The sequence below is a fragment of the Corvus cornix genome, chromosome 1A (genome assembly GCF_000738735.6).
Source record: "Corvus cornix cornix isolate S_Up_H32 chromosome 1A, ASM73873v5, whole genome shotgun sequence".
In the NCBI taxonomy this organism is placed as follows: domain Eukaryota; kingdom Metazoa; phylum Chordata; class Aves; order Passeriformes; family Corvidae; genus Corvus; species Corvus cornix.
Genome location: NC_047057.1, coordinates 13629969 through 13646033, shown reverse-complemented (window position 1 = coordinate 13646033; position 16065 = coordinate 13629969). Strand labels below are relative to the sequence as shown.

Here is a 16065-nt window from a genome sequence, read left to right as displayed (position 1 = left end):
CTACATGCTGATCTTACTTGCACGTTAGCGGTGCTTTTCATTCCTCCAGTTGCAGCCTGTGCTCGTACATTCCTTGTCACACAGTTCTGCTGCAGCCGCTTCATGCCAACAGATCTGTATCGTTCTTGTCACCTCTTCCCACATATTTCAGATCTCTTTACAGCCATGACACTGTACAAGTCCTCATACTTCTACTTTTTATAGGTGTTCTGGTTATGTTTCTGTGCCATGCCTGAAGCCTTGCTTCTCCCCCTCAACCCCAGCCATGCTTTAACTTCCCAATCTCTTCTGTGCTTTCTTGCTCTTGCATTTCAACTTGTCCACCAGCCCCTTCCACTTCCCAGTGTGGCTAATATGAAACCCTTTTTCTTTTATCAGTCCTTGACTCCACTGTATCAATGGCTGGTCTATTACTTTTTTCACCTTTAGCAACACTCTTATTTTTGCTAGAGACTAGAAAACTTTTCCTGGCAATGAGTTAAATGTTTGTCTCTGAAACACACATTAAACAATTGCTGGAAAAAGAATCTTACTGTCATCTTGTACCTGGTCTAGCTGAGATGGAGCTACTCGTCAAATTTATTTGAAGTTTATTTGTAGTAGCCTGTATGTCTGGATTTTGTGATAAAACCAGTGTTGAAAATTCACAATTGTTTTGGCTCTTGCACAGTACCTGCACAGTGTCAAAACTTCCTGGTTTTTTCACTCTGCCTACCCCTGCCCCCAGCAAACAGACTGGGGTGGGCAAGAAGTTTGTAGTGGACAAAACTATGAGAGCTGACCCAAACAGGAACAAGGAGTATTCCATACTCTATAAAGTCAAGTTCAGCAAGGAAACTGGAGTGGTAGGAAAAGAAGAAAGTGGGTTGGGACATGGAATTTTTGTTCCAGAGTGGCTATTGCTTGGAGAGTGGCTGGGCATTTGTCTGCTAGTAGGAAGTGATTGCCTTTGCATAACTTGTTTCTTTCCCTTTTTCTTTCCTTAACTTATTAAGCTGCCTTTATCTTGACACATAAATTTTTCTTGCATTTGCTCTTCCTATTCTCCCCTTATGCTGCTGGGAGAATGGAGGAGGAATGAATGAGCAGCTATGTGTGGTCAACCCCCACAGATGTAAATCACTTTGGAGGCCTCGATTTCAGGTGGAGACAAGGTTTTCCACTATTTCATTTGACCCACTATCACTGCACTGTGCTTACTCTCACTTAGAATATTCCTGCGGTTTATTAATCAATCTGACGGTATGCCAAAATTGTTAACAGATGTCTAGTTGTGTGACAGACTTCATTCACTTAGCCAATTTGGCTTATGACCATATAAAACATTCTGACAAGGCAATGGTTTGTTAGAAGTAATACCTTTGTTTGTTGTGAATTCGCTGTCTCTGGCTTTCGCAGATCTCACAAAATCAGCTGCCACTATCATTGGTGTGTAACACAAATCGCAACTGTACTTCCTAACCAAGGTTCTGAAAGCCAACCTGCAGACACATGAAAATTAAGAGGTAAATAGTTAAGGCATTTTTCTGTTAGCTATCCTAAAATGCTGTTCTAACATGCAGTATTGTGGAGATGTTCGAGTATTGTATGCGTAGATCTCTGATGAAAACACATCCACCTCTGTCTTAAATAAAAGAGACGGTAATCACCCATTTTTACAGTCAAGATAAACTTGAGAAACAAGTTTCTAAACAAAGAAAATACACTGAAAACTGTTGACATGACAGCTACTTACTTTGAATAACGGACCATAGGGGCACATATTTTTACAACTTGCCCAGAATGAAACAAATCCATGGGATCTTTTAGTTGGCATTCTTTAGATTCCCTGATGTCACCAGTCATGTATAGTTAACAGTCCTATCAGCATCTGGGAAAACAAACAGCGCCTGAAACGTTCGTTATTCAGCTATTTCTCACAGGCCATCATGCAGAGCACCACAGTTTACGCAGCACTCGAGTTCTGGGGAAGCGTCGGACCAGAAGCCGCTCCTCCGCAGAATGCCGGGCACAGCCCCCCCGGCACGGCCCCTGAGACACAGCCCCTCCCGACCCCCCCCGGCCCCCCGGCACGGCCCCTGAGACACAGCCCCTCCCGAACCCCCCCGGCCCCCCCCGGCACGGCCCCCCCCCCGGCACGGCCCCCCCCTCGGCACGGCCCCTCCCGGCACGGCCCCCCCCCGGCACGGCCCCTCCCGGCACGGCCCCCCCCGGCACGGCCCCTCCCGGCACGGCCGCTCCCGGCACGGCCGCTCCCGGCACGGCCCCCCCCCCGGCACGGCCCGGGCCGCGCTCGCTCCCGGCGGCCCCGCTCACCACGTGCTGCCGCCACCGCCCGCTCCGTCGCGCGCCTTCGCCATCATCGCCGCGCGCCGTGTCCGGGAGTGACGCGCGCGCTCCGGCACCGCCAGCATGGAGGAGGCGGGGGCTGCCCCCGCCCCGGCGCTCGCCGAGCTGCGGGCGGACGGTGAGGCGCGGCCGCGGGCACGGGGGACAGCGCCGGGCACAGCTCTCGCCGGCACGACCGTGCCGGGGGCCCGTCCGCGGCCGTCCGGAGGGTCCCCTGCGAGGGTGGCGTTGGGCCCGGCGGGCGGAGCCCGGGAAGAGGCAGGCGGGGAAGCCCCGCGCTGGCGAGTCAGGGGAAGTTTGGGCGGAGGAGCGAGTGCCCCGGCGCGGGGAGGGATCGCCGGCCGAGGGGCTGCGGCGCCGCGGGATGGAGTGTGCCCGGGTTCGCTTGCTCCCAAAGGAGAAAAAATTGCAGTGGAAGGAGAAGCGAAGGTGCTCGGTTGAATTAGGAGTAGCTGTCTGGGAACTCTGATCTTGCTTGATCCAGAGTCAGCATTGCAGTATCATTTCTTAATTGTTTTATAAACTCATACTGTTGCCGAAATCCGGTATGATTTCATGAAGTTCAGTCTTACGCCACTTGTCAGTGATCTGCAGCTGACTGGTGTGTTTGGTTATGGGTACAGGCTCAACAGCTTCACCCTGGTTACACTGTAAAGTTTGAAAAAATAAGGTATACACTTTTTAGGGTATTCTGCTCAAGAGAAGGTTGTGGGGAATAAAGAGACATGAGTCTTTGTCTCCATTTGCCAAAAAATCCCCCAAACAAACATCAACCCCAGTTACCAGTTCTAAACTTGTTTCTCATGATAGTGGTCTCTTCTAAAGTTTGTACTATGTGATGTAGAGAACATTCACTGTTACGTTGAAGTAACTGAAGGTCAGAAAACTGTACACTGTAGGGCTATAAGTATTATTTCATTCTTCTGAAGCATGAATATAAAATCTAAATCCTTTTTCAGAATGTTATGCTGACTTCTTCAGAGAAGACTTTGATGTGAAGGCTTACACTTCCCAGTCCATCCATCAGGCTGTGATAGCTGAGCAACTGGCAAAACTTGCTCAAGGTATTAGTCAGTTGGATAAAGAACTGCATTTACAAGTAAGTTTAAAGCATACCTGTTATTCTGGGGTGATTGATATAAACTAGTAAAAAACATAGTAATCTTATGACCTTGTAACTTGTGAAACTGCCCAGTGTCCTCTGCAAGCAGTTACTAAAGGTACAACTTGCACCTACACTAGTACTGAGTTTGACAACTCAGTTAAGCCCACACTTAATACTCATACCAGGAAGCCATGTACTGTTTCAGTTTCTGTAGTCTATCACTGTATGCTGTTTTACTCCTGTAAGAAGGAAGACTCTTTCCAAATGGTTGTGTCAACCATCATAAACACTTGAGGCTGTGTTTCAGGATGGCATTGTGAGAAGATAGGGAGAACTTGCACCCTTACATCCTGTGCTGAAGAGTAGCATAAGCCCTAAGACTTACCTTTAGCTAGGCAAATATAACCTGTGTTAACATACCTCTACACCTTCAGAAAGGCTTTTGAGTTTTGATGGTAAAAGACTTCTTCTACGCAGAAACCATAAATCCACAGTAGACCTTGGAATGAGAACACTTGCTAAGTTTGTGTGTAGTGTCAAAACCTGCTTCCTCCCTCCCCCTGCTTCAGTTGGTAAGTTCTTTGGGAACTAGTTTAGAAATGTCATAGTAAGAAAAAAAGTTACTGTACATTATTATGGTATGATTAGTAAGTTCACATTTACAATTATTATTAAATATGAAGGTGTGTTGAAATGTGATTGCTCTGCTGGCTTTAATTAAGATGTCAGCTCTGCTGCAGTTACGGACCCTCTTCTCATTCTAAGCTTGCTGCTTTTGTGAATTAAAACACCTTGTATTCTGAAAACCCTTTCTCCTGTAAGATATACCTGCTTTTTCCTGTATCTGACTAATGTAGAGATGCTGATGTTTAAATGCCTAATGTAGGAATGATGTAGATATATGTAATACTGCTTTTAGGCTCATGTCCCCATTTTTCTCTTATTGATTTCTATATTGTTTTTTTAAGGTTGTTGCAAGACATGAAGATCTGTTGGCCCAAGCAACTGGAATTGAATCCCTGGAAGGTAAATATTGTTATATTATGCTGGCTATTCTTACAGTGGAAAAAGCACTTTTAGAATCTGTGTGGGGAACTGGATTCACTGCTAACTTTGGCCCCAAATGTTAAAGCTCCAAATCTGATTTCTGAGGAGTAACATGTGGCAGCTTTTTTTTTTTACATCAGTAGATGGAGCTCCAGGGAGAAGATTTGGCTTATACTTCTCTGGAGTAGCTGCTTCATAGGAAAATGTATTTTGTTAAGGTTCTGAGCAACTTTAGCAATAAAGCCTTTTTTTACCTTTTAATATATTTTTCTAAATAAGCCTAATTTTGCTGCAACATTGGCAGGTATCTGTTGCCATAAGCACCAATTTTATGTTGCATATGCATATGTTACATAGTTTGCACATCTTAACCAAAGAGGCTGTAACACATACTCTAAAACGTGTTCAGATATTTTTTCCTAGTAAAGGGCTACTAAGTTAAATACATACCTTTGTTTTATTCCACTGTTTGAGACATGCATTTTAACATAAACTGCTGATTTTCAAAGGCCTTACTTAGGAACCATTGAATCTGTATAGAAAATGGTTGCATTATATTGTTCTTGTGCCAAGAGCTCATGAAACCTGCCATTCTGCTCTGTCACTTTGCTGAGAACGTCATATGGTTTGGTTTGGTTGGTTTTCGGGTTGTTTTTGTGCAGACAGATACTCACCTCTGTAACATGCCAGAATGTCTGTAGCATGTCCCCTTTTCCCCTTTGTAACTTGCTAAGTAATTTATTCCTTTTTCTGCTTTCAGCTTTTGGCATAACCAGAGTTTCTGGTTACTGATGGTTATAGTATATCCTTAGTCTTAGTAACTGCTTGGATACACTGTTTTGTGTCAGTAATTGCATACAACTGTAAAATTAAAGAAATGGCTATTTAATCTAGCAGTGGTAGCTCCTGAATAACTTTATAAACTGTTGGAGAATCAAGCATAGAAGACTGAAATATGTGTTCATTCTCCAGTTAAGAAGCAGACAGGAATCTGTAGTCAATCTTATGACTGATAAATACATCCCAGTAACAATCTTCAGCAATTTGTGCTCAGTGGAATTCTGTTTTCTGAAATTATGGTTGTTTCTGAAGGTATTCCTTCCAAAAATTGCTCTGAGGAAAGAATGATGTACTTCAAAACAACTGCTCAGTTAGGAAACATTTCTATAAGGCAGGTGTGGTAAATAATGCATGTTTTACAACTAATACTGCAAAGTAAAGATAAAATTTAATTCACCTCAAAGTTGTTGAAATTTTTCCATTTACTTAGGGTTATGCTCTTAAAAGAAACCCTGAGTCAAGATTCATAAGAAAAAGAAAAGATAAATGCCAACAGATTTTTAAATTATGAAGTTAGAAATGCATAGCTCTTGGTATATTTATCAAGAAAGTTAGCAAATGAAGATTATGGAGCTAATTCACAGCATGCATAGTCATTTGGATGTGTGAAAATGAATCTCATTAAACATTACAAGTTGGTACACCCAGCTTGTACAGTCCTTTCTTTTTTGGGCCTGTGCACTTTTTTTAATGGTACACAGCTCTGGTCTACATATTCTTTTTTGTCTATAGGTAGTTCAGTAGGTATCTTGAGCTTACCTGTTATTTTAAGGTAGCATCATCCTGTATCAGTTGTATCATCCTGTATCTTTGACAGCAGGTGGAGAGGGGAGAGTGCCTTTTCACCCATTCTTATTCTGTCCTCTGGGAAGAGGGCTGTTGTATGCTTAATAGCAATATTACAGCCGTAGATGCAGCAATGTTGTGCCACTGGCCCTCCCCCATTGTTGCAATGTAGAGTAGACAATGCAGTCTATTTTGTCAGCTTTTCACTGTATCTCTTATCTTCATCCTCATGATCTGTTGCCTGCTATACCATGTCTAAATAACAGAGAACCTGCGATCCTGTCACTAAGTTAATACTTCTGAAGTATGGAGAAGATGGGAATTTACATATTTATACAAAATGAGTGAGATACAATCACAGTACAGGACAACCTGAATATAACTGTTAGCAGTAGTTTTGTTTGTCTTTCATCTTACAGTATCATGCTGCAGTTTTATTTAATTTAACGATGGCATGCTTGTAAACAGGACTTTACAAAAATGTAGTATGTTTTAGAATGCTAACAGTAACTGGAACAAAAATAATTTCATAGGCCTGGGTTTGTCTAACCTAATTAAATTCTCAGCAGGCTGATTCTGTATTGCAAAAATGACTCCTGTCCCCTACTACTTTGTTTGCAATTTACCAAGAAAAGAACAGGCATGCTTATCAGCTTTCCTTGTGCTGCTTTGCCAAACTAATGTGGAACAAACATGATTAGGGTAGTTTTCTCTGTTTGTAATCCAAATTACATGACCTTACAATGACATTGATACCTTACTTTTTGCTAAAGATGCTTATGCCCAGGAAGAAGACCTTGAAATAGAATTGTTTTGTCTTCTCAGTCCTCTTTGTCATTTGGTTCTCTGAACTGTCTCGTCACTATGTTAAATAAATAGTGTTAAATACGTTCTGCCATTTTTGTGTATCATGTTCAGGTGTTTATACCAGATTATGTAATTTGAACTGCATTCCTGATCATCATTCTCTTAGAAAGTAGCATCCTCTAAATATTATTTGAAACTTCACAAATGATGGATTTTGGAGTGATGTTTCTTCTGTGGGTTTATGTTCTCTACCAATATATTTTCCATAACATTCAGTAAATGACCTATTACCTGCTCAGTTTATTTCCCAATATGCTTATTAATTTTGGTCTCTCTGATGCTTTGTTATAAAGGGGGAAACTTTTTTGGTGTATGCTAAAGTAGTCTGCAGTAGTTACTATGATTTGAAGAGAAACTCTGTAACTGATCAGTGTTCCATGTAAAAAATCTGCTTTATTTTGCAGGTGTCCTCCAAATGATGCAAACTAGAATTGGTGCTCTACAAAGCACTGTTGATAGGTATGACATTCATTATGTAATTGGAAACTATAAATTCTTATGTTCTATAATGCTATTTATTAACACTGCTATAAATAAATTTCTCTTCTTATTTTCAGAATTAGAGTCAAAATTGTTGACCCCTACAACAAAATAGTGTCTCGCACAGCTCAGCTAGCAAAACTTCAAGTAAGTTGCATGCAAAGCATATTTTAAAAAATCCTTTTTGAACATGTGTTATTCCACAATTGTCATACATGGTACAGTTTTTCTACTCCAGTAGCCTGTAATTCATTGTCAGTATTTTTCTGAAAATCAGTATTTTTGTGTCTCTTCAAGAGCTACTGAGAAGTGCTTTATATTGCAAAGTAGGAAATTGACCTTTGCACTGGCTAATTGAGTTTTTGTAGAGATGAAGGGAAGAGGGAAGGGTTATCTGAGTACAGATTAATTAAATTCTCATAATTGTGTTATTTTGGCATTTAATGTTATGGTGCTGTTGTGCAGAAGATGCTTTTCACCCCTAAGTTAATGCAGACTTTGCTGCAGTTTAATAAAGAGTTTGGGAATTATTTCAAAATTCTTTCAAATTTCTTCAAAAGTCAAGATACAACTTAAGGAGCCATTTGTGGTTGTGGAGTTTTGTAAACCCAGGTGCATGGCTGTCCGTGCCTTTTAAATATAAGTGGAGTCTAGAGAAGAATGTAGATCTGCGTTAGAGGATAGCAGTGGCAGAGAGCTTATCACAATGGTGGTGAGATAAGTGTCAAACACTTCCACTGATAATTTTATAGTAGTTGAAAACTATTCCATAGATCTTCAGGAATCATGTATCTGCATTCTATTAAGTTAATGGTTTGAAACGCAACACAACTCCAACCCCACAAGTGTTTAATGAGTTATTGTTTAACTATTTGTCTTTGCAAGTTTACCTGAATTTTGAGCTGTGGATATTCACTCAAGTAGATTGCAGTCTGCAAGTGACTGCTGTTGTAGAGTAGATGAAGCTGCAGACTCAAGCAGTTTCTAGTCTGGGGACTGGTGAAGCAGCTGCACTGTCTCTTGGCTGAACTTCTATTTTCTGTGTTACTTTCAGTAGCAGTGAAGTTCAGCTGGGAGCTCTTAACACTGTACAGCCATTTTGGCCAGATGCTTCTCCTGTTGTTTTCAGCTCCAGCTGTTACTCTTGCCACTGGCCAAAAGTCCCATTACTTCCATGTGGCAGTTTAGGTGCAGATTTTTTTGATGTTCTCTGAGATGTGTTGCGCATGTAGAAAAGGTTGTAGGAATGTGGGGCTAAAGAAGATCATTTCTGCACTGTCCTTACACAAAGTCAAACTGCAGAAGGATGTCTGAGAAGAATGAGTCCCTGGACTTAGGAAATGTTTCTTGGGTGCTCTTTGTTTCCTCTTGGCTGTTACATGGGTTTTCCTGTGGTGTGAAAGCAGCATCCATTCAGGGTCAGCATTGCTCAGGCTGTGCCAGGGGATTTGTAATAACTGACTCTTCTTGCTGTAAGTCAGAAAAAAGAGGTGCAGAGTAATTGGAAGCCTGGTAGGCTGCTCTTCCTAACATCAGTGTAGAAAGAGGAATGATGACTCCAGATTCTCTGCCACTGAGGGGTCTATCCTCAGCACAAGAGCTGCTGTCCCTTCTTGTGTTGGCAGATACATTGTGAGTGCTGGAGGAGTTGAGGGTCAGGATACCTGGATTGAGAAATGAAGGTGAATTTACGGAGAGTTGAGTCAAATCTCAACTCTCCAGCCTCCTAAAGATGCACTGCTGGGCTGTCCTTTACCCGGGGGACTTGTTTGTTGAGGAAGGAGGGGCACACCACACAGTTCACTCCTTGGTGATGACAGGGCTTACAACATGAAATTGCCCCCAAATGTGAGACTTGTGGCTTGGGACATTGTCAAACTTACTAATTTTATCAGTTGATCTACAATTGGTAGAAAAAGATAGCTGGTAAAAGAGGTTGCCTTCTGTCCAAATCTGTAGGGTTAGCAGGTATGTTTTGCTGGAATGCATGATGTTTCAGTGTGTCTTGCACTTGTGATGGTGTTATTTTAGTACTTCTCCATTGATTGCTGTGGGACTGCTCACTAACTGAAGGAATATTTGACTTGCATAAAGCTAGATTTTGCCATCCTTAATTGTTTTTAATATAGTGTGGCTTTTCATAAACGTTCTCACTGCAGGTTTGTTGTTAAACTTAAAATCTAGTCCTGAATTCTAAATCTCTGTTATGTGCTTGTACATGTTATGTCTTGCTCTGCTCTTAGAGCTTCATGGCATCCTAAGGCAGCAGCAGACTCACTTCCTGCTTTGAATTATACTGTCCTCTTCTGACTCTTTCCATAGTTGATCACAAGCTAAGTGGGAGTAGTTAACAGCTGAAATGTGTAGACAGGGAGTTTGTCCTTCAGAAGGTTCATTTCTGTGCAGCTCTGTTTAACTAAATGTTTCAGTATCTTGGTGTATGAAAAACTTTATAATAGCCAAACATGTCAAACATTGAAAAAAAAAATCTGTATTTTAAAGTTATTCTTATTTTAAAATATTTACCAGTAGCAGATGTCATCGTGATGCTACTGTAAATAAATAGTAATTGTAGTCTAAGATAGTGGACTATCTCCTCTTCAGGCTTCATAAACAACAGAATATATACATTCAATTAACTTGCATGTTTGAGCTACACACTGGAACATTTTCAAGTGACTCTTTCTTTATAATTAAGTGTTCTTTCAGTAATTTCTTAAAACTAATTTGAGATTAAAGGTAAGAGGCTTTTTGTTTACTCAAATTGTACTAGTAATTTCTGTTATTGTTGATATGTTGTTTTAAATTTCAGGAGATAGCTACCATGTAATCTCAAAAAAAATTGGGGTTTAGTTTTACTTAAAATGACCTGGACTAACTGGAGCCATTGGCCTTTTCCAAATTAATTCTTGCTTGAACAGTAGAATTCGTTCCTTCTTGGATGAAAGCATCTCCTTTAGAAAAGCATTCTTGTCCAACTCAGGGAGGGAATGTTCCCTGAATTAATTCAGACTTCTGTTATGTGGATAGTCAGGTTAGAGGATCTGGCATCTGTGAACAACTCCAAAGATACAGTTCTTTGTTTCTGTCACATGTCCTTATATATAGCATTCTTTTACAGTGACTGGGAGTTTCATTAAGTTGAACAGCTCACATAAATGAAAATACTTGGGTGAAACAGAATCTTTGTCAAGGGTACAATGCAGTAGAAGTCACTATGAAATTTAGAGTGCATCTTCAGTGTCTTTGGATTTTTTTCCTCCTACTAATTCCCAGGGCCAGTAATCAAAACTTTTTTTTTGCTCTTGTATCTAAATATAACTTTCCCTATCTCTTACTCTCTTTTAAAAGATTGTTTCTTGGGACAGGAAATAATAAGCAACAAGTCAACGAAAAAGAAATACTCTTCTGGCATGTAAAGTAAACAATGGTTCGAAAATAACAGAAGTTGAATTTGTGGGGAAAAACATTAGCCAGAGGTACACAGTTGGATTAGAGAGTAATTAATTTTGAAAGCAAAGTAATAATACTATGCCCTCTTATTTGGTGAAGCATAGTGCACTATATAAAGAGCTATTTTTGATTAATCTGGCAGAAATTTAGTTCACAGATATGAAAGTGATATGTGGATCAAGAGTTTTCTAATTAAAGAAATGAGTTAATAAAAATTAATACATTAATCTCTCAAAGCAGGATAAGCCCCACTTAGTTCTCAGTAAGGGTAATAGAAATCATGTGGTTAAGTTGTCACAGAATGCTTAGAAAACTTGCACTTCAGACTGTGGTAGAGAGCCTGAAGCAGCAAGAGTAATTGGGCTTTCCCTGATTTGCCTCAGTGGGGCTTTTTCTAATTTTTCCTTTTTGTTCTGTCTAGATGTTTAATAAAATGAAACTATAAATATTTGTGGATTTGTTAGTTTGTCCTGGCATAGGGGAGAGACTGACAGGTTGTACAGTCTGCTGTGGATATTGGTTGAAATTATTCACTTGTGCATGTTTTCATATGGGCACTTTAACATTAGTTTTCAATAAATGAACTTGAGTCTGAAAAAGAGGTTCTAAGTCTTTTGGATACTAAATATTTTTTTTAAGTAATTTTAAATTAATTTTGATATCCATAAGGTTAATACTTCAGGAGACTTTGCCTTCAGTACCAGGGAAAGTAACTCCAAACAACTATGTCATACCTGTTCCAAATTTCTCACTTGCCACTCTTGTTAATCTGATTGCAGATATTGGACCCTACCTATGACTGTACTGAAATCTGAGTTGCATTTTTGAATTCTACTTTAGTTGTTACCCACTCCAAAATGTTGCTGTTCCCACAGCATGTATTTCAAGATATTAATTGAGTGAAAAATTATGAAACTGTTATGTTTGATTCAGATGTCAGCAATGCCTGTTACTCTAATTTGGTGCTAACAAAAACATACATGAATATGTTTCCTAAAAATTTATATATATGTCCATATTCTTAATTTTTAACCAAGAATGCCTTGTATTTTAATAAGCATATGAAAGAATGTGAACTAACAGTTGGCTGAATGAAGGTAACTGGCCTTCTGAAAGTTTTTCTGAGAATTAGTTTTTACATATATGCCTACCATAAGAGTCAATACCTATAATAACAATTTAGTCTTCAAGTTTTATTGTCTTCTGAAGTAACTGCTGCCATTTTGTTTATTTTGGATGAGTATTTGATTGGCAAAGCCAACTTCTTAACTTTGCTAAAGCTTAAAGAGGGGAGGAGTATTGAGAGACATGCACAAGGTAAAATAAAGCTCACTTCTAAGTAGGAATAGAACATGCCTCTGTCATGGGGTTCTGAGTTTCTTTTGTTTTTGCGTGGGTAGTGACAGAATAATCTCAGTAGCCCCATGAATGTAATTACCAGCTTTTCAAAGTCTTGGTCTATATAACATAGAATCATATTAAAAATTTTTGAAAAAAGGGATTTTAATGTTCTAATGTTCTTTGTTTTTATTTGCATTCACATTTCCTTTTTTGCTCAAGATGTTTTCACATTTGAGTACTGGTATTATGTGATAATAATGTACTGATAATATCCCCTAATGCCACAATTTCCTTGCAGGCTGCCTGTGACTTGCTGCGGAGGATAATACGCATCTTGTATCTCAGTAAGAGACTTCAAGGACAACTGCAAGGAGGAAGCAGAGAGATAACAAAAGCTGCCCAGAGTCTCAATGAACTTGGTGAGTCCTTAAGTCTTAATTACTTGTAGATATATTTTTAGCTTGCACTCACATGATTCACACTAGTGTTTGACTTAAAAAACAAAGAAACACCCAAAACTTTTTACTATGGTTCTTGCTTTCTACTTCCTGATTTAAATTGAGAAATGGTGTGGACAGAACTTATTAGTCCTTTACCTTTTTTCATATAACTTCTCTAAATACAGGTAGTTAATAATGTGAATATTCTATGATAACTTGTGTTCTTTTGGGCAACATTGTTTTTGTGAAGGAATTTCTTACTGGTTTATGTTTCTATAAAACATCCTCAGAGGCAGCAGATAAATATTTAGCTTTTAGGAGACATTGCACTATGATAAGGCATAGTTTAAATTAGTTAATGTCCTAAAAGAAAGATATTGGCCCTGTGACTTTTATGAAAGCCATAGGTGATATGATATACAGATACCTAACCTAATTCAGATACTGGAAGTGTTCTGCTGCAGTAGTGACTAACTTACCCTTTATTTTATTGGCTTCTAGGAAGAATAATGGGGTAGTTCTCATGAAGGCTCATGTTACATTGCTAGAATGTTTTCTGTACTTGAGCTTGGGAGGTTGCAGGCTGCAGGATGCAATGAGGAGCATCCCATTAGTCTGGGAGAGATAGTTGGTGGTGTTGTATATGGTATCTTGCCAGCTGTTTCTCCTCTGATTTAATGGTATCAGATTCCAACTTCCAAAAATAGGTTGTGGGAGGGCTGAACTATCAAACATTCAGAATCATCCTGAAGTTTATTTTGCGTATTTGTCACTACTGCTCTTTTTATATTGTGTGATCAAAAAATTATTAGACAATGACTTAATCTTACAACTGGCAGATGCTGTGTTGCAAACAAAAAGTTTATATATTTATTTAGTATATCAGTCTGATTGAAGCACTTAAGTACCAATTATATCATTCTAAGGTAGAATATTTTTTCTGATTCTTTTTACTTTTCTTTCCGTTTTGCTCTTGCATTATAGCTTCAGAATATAAAAAGTAATACTGTCTGTTAACTACCTGGATTGCAAGTGTTGTGGGATTAATTTGAGTACTAGATCCTATTAAACAAATTAGTACAATTTAGTGCTAATCTAGATGTTTAGTGTAGATTTTAGGATTTCTTTCTTTGAAAGAAAATGCCTTTTACTACTGGCCTTCCTGTCTTTTTCTTTCACTGTTTAACAAAAAAAGTGCAAGCTCTTTTTTTAAAATGCCACATTTTTTTGAGTTTCTTGTTTTCAAATACTTGGTCTTTTCCTAAAGCTCAGCAAAGTCTGAGTAATTATTGTTAAAGATGAAGGGAAGTGTGTCCCCTTGGGGGGCCCTTTTGAGTTTGATTCTACAGTCCATGGCAGTAGCCAAGGCTTGGGGTCCTTAATTTAATCCTTAATTCTGGATGGTTTATGGCCAGGTAAAGTACCTGTCTATTGTCATTTATCTCTCCATCTTATTTCCTGGTATCTCTTCCTTTTTTCTCTCATACCCCTCCATCTGCATCCCTCCTTCATTTTTGGCTACCTGTCCTTTGTTACCATCTACTGCCCACCTTGGCTGGTTTGAATTCTTCCTGCTTCCCAGCTGGCCATGCCTCCCAGCACCTGGGTGGATGGGAACACCCCCCTGGGGAAATGCTGGTGCAGGGAATTGGAGGTCCGTGTCCTGTGTGGAGAGGCAGTGATTGCTGGGTGTGGGGTGGCTCTGTTCCAAGGGGAGGAAAGTGCATGGGGGCTGGAGTCAGCATGGGTACTGCTGTGGGAGTCAGCGGGAAGGGAGTGTGCTGCAGGGAACCTGGGTTGTGGGATATGACTGGGGAAGCACTGTGCTGTGCTTCTGGACTTGGAAAGCATTGGAATGGGTGGGAAATCTCTAGCAGAGAGGTGGTGGTGGTGTGTGGCAGGAGAGCACTCGGGATGGGGTGGCTTGGGGTGAGGTTGTGGAAGTGCTGTGCTTCAAAAAGATGGGAAATGTGATGTGGTGCTCTGTGGTGTCAGGAGGGTGGGAAGCATGGGGAACAGGCACTGGATGCTAGCAATTTGGTGGTGAGATATGAAAGCTTTGGGAGGCCTGGGGAAATACTACAACATCTGATGGTAGTAAATAGGTGGTAGACATGAGTGGTGTGAAAGGCTGGTATTGGATAGGGACCTCTGTGTCCCAGAGGCTTGCTTTTGTGTTGGGGTTTATGTCCAAGATGAATACTGATCTGTGGTTTTAGCCAGATATTCCTGAATATCCCTTTCATCTCTCATTCAACGAAAAAATCATTCCATTGTTTATTATCTTTTCATTGTACATGTGGTGCAGAATAATTTCTGCTTGGTCAAAATCAGCACTGTGATATTGCTGTGAAAGCTTTGTACTTGCTGCGGTAAAAGATACCTTCCATTGCTTGTAAGGTGTTCTGATGTTGAGATAACTGTCAAGTGTTTTCTATGTACTGCTACACTCTGTATGTTTGAGAGACACAAATGTGCGTGTTTAGGTATGTATTTAACACACATTCCTACAGCTGATCTTTGTTAGTTCACTTACAGCTTTTACTTAGTTGTGTCTTGAAGTTTATTTTGCAGTGATGGGAAAGGCTATGGTAAATATATAAAATATTTGAATTAGGTAAAAATGTGGGTCAGTCAGAGGAACTACAAGAAACAGTAGCTTTTACTGAGAAGCAGTTTTTTCTGGACACCTAAAGTTGCTAGTAGTCTGCAGATCTCCAGCTTCAGTGTATGATGTTAGGAAGATGCTTTCTCTGAAAGCATTTGGTAATATTTTGACTGCAATCTCTACTTAGAGCTGAAGTAGATCTGGAATTCCTCTGTGCTGGAGTTCCACATTCTTTGAAATTAACTTCACACTTTGGCAAAGTAAAAAGAAAAACTGAATTTCCTATGCAATTTTAGAGATTAAAAGTGATTTGTGAGTGTGTATGTGTATATATATATATTTATATAAAATTAAACCCCAGACTTCTTCAACTCTTCTACCTTCCAACATACTTTGGGTTCTCTAGCAAAGCAGAGTAATCTATTAGCTGCTTCTCTACTGCTATTTCTTTGTATCATACAATCCAATTCAGCGTTTGCATAGGTAAAACAAGTGCCAATATTCAGATGTCACACAGTGCCTAATGCAGTGAATTATATGTTCTGACTGTGCTTCTTGGTGGTATTTAAATACAAATATTTTATAAAGTGAAAAAGAAACATTCCTAAGCAAGATTAAACAATAGAATGTGACAAGAAAATGGTACATTATATACAGTTCCCTTTCACAGAAAAAATTCTGCAGGCATTAAAATATCAGCTGTCTTCCATGAGGGATGTGGAAATTACTGTCTTTAACAGTGGCCAGTT

At 39.8% G+C, this 16065-nt stretch overlaps 2 protein-coding genes across 4 annotated transcripts in view; one reads left to right on the top strand and one right to left on the bottom strand.

Moving 5' to 3' along the window:
• The window catches only part of DUS4L (dihydrouridine synthase 4 like), a 37741-nt gene extending 35343 nt beyond the window's left edge, over window positions 1-2398 (bottom strand). Inside the window, exons 1-3 of one of the 2 annotated variants that reach the window (XM_039570350.1) lie at window positions 2317-2398; window positions 1736-1870; window positions 1360-1481 (exon numbers count right to left, since the gene is read on the bottom strand). In XM_039570350.1, coding sequence (XP_039426284.1) covers window positions 1360-1481; window positions 1736-1845 — 232 coding nt within the window. In that variant the 5' untranslated portion in view covers window positions 1846-1870; window positions 2317-2398. Of the gene's footprint in view, window positions 1-1359; window positions 1482-1735; window positions 2038-2316 lie in introns of those variants that run through there. The other variant, XM_039570352.1, reaches the window with a different exon arrangement.
• The window catches only part of COG5 (component of oligomeric golgi complex 5), a 185291-nt gene continuing 171562 nt past the window's right edge, over window positions 2337-16065 (top strand). The window contains exons 1-6 of one of the 2 annotated variants that reach the window (XM_039570347.1): window positions 2337-2467; window positions 3309-3448; window positions 4423-4480; window positions 7399-7453; window positions 7552-7621; window positions 12567-12687. In XM_039570347.1, coding sequence (XP_039426281.1) covers window positions 2413-2467; window positions 3309-3448; window positions 4423-4480; window positions 7399-7453; window positions 7552-7621; window positions 12567-12687 — 499 coding nt within the window. In that variant the 5' untranslated portion in view covers window positions 2337-2412. The remainder of the gene's footprint in view (window positions 2468-3308; window positions 3449-4422; window positions 4481-7398; window positions 7454-7551; window positions 7622-12566; window positions 12688-16065) is intronic. The other variant, XM_039570346.1, reaches the window with a different exon arrangement.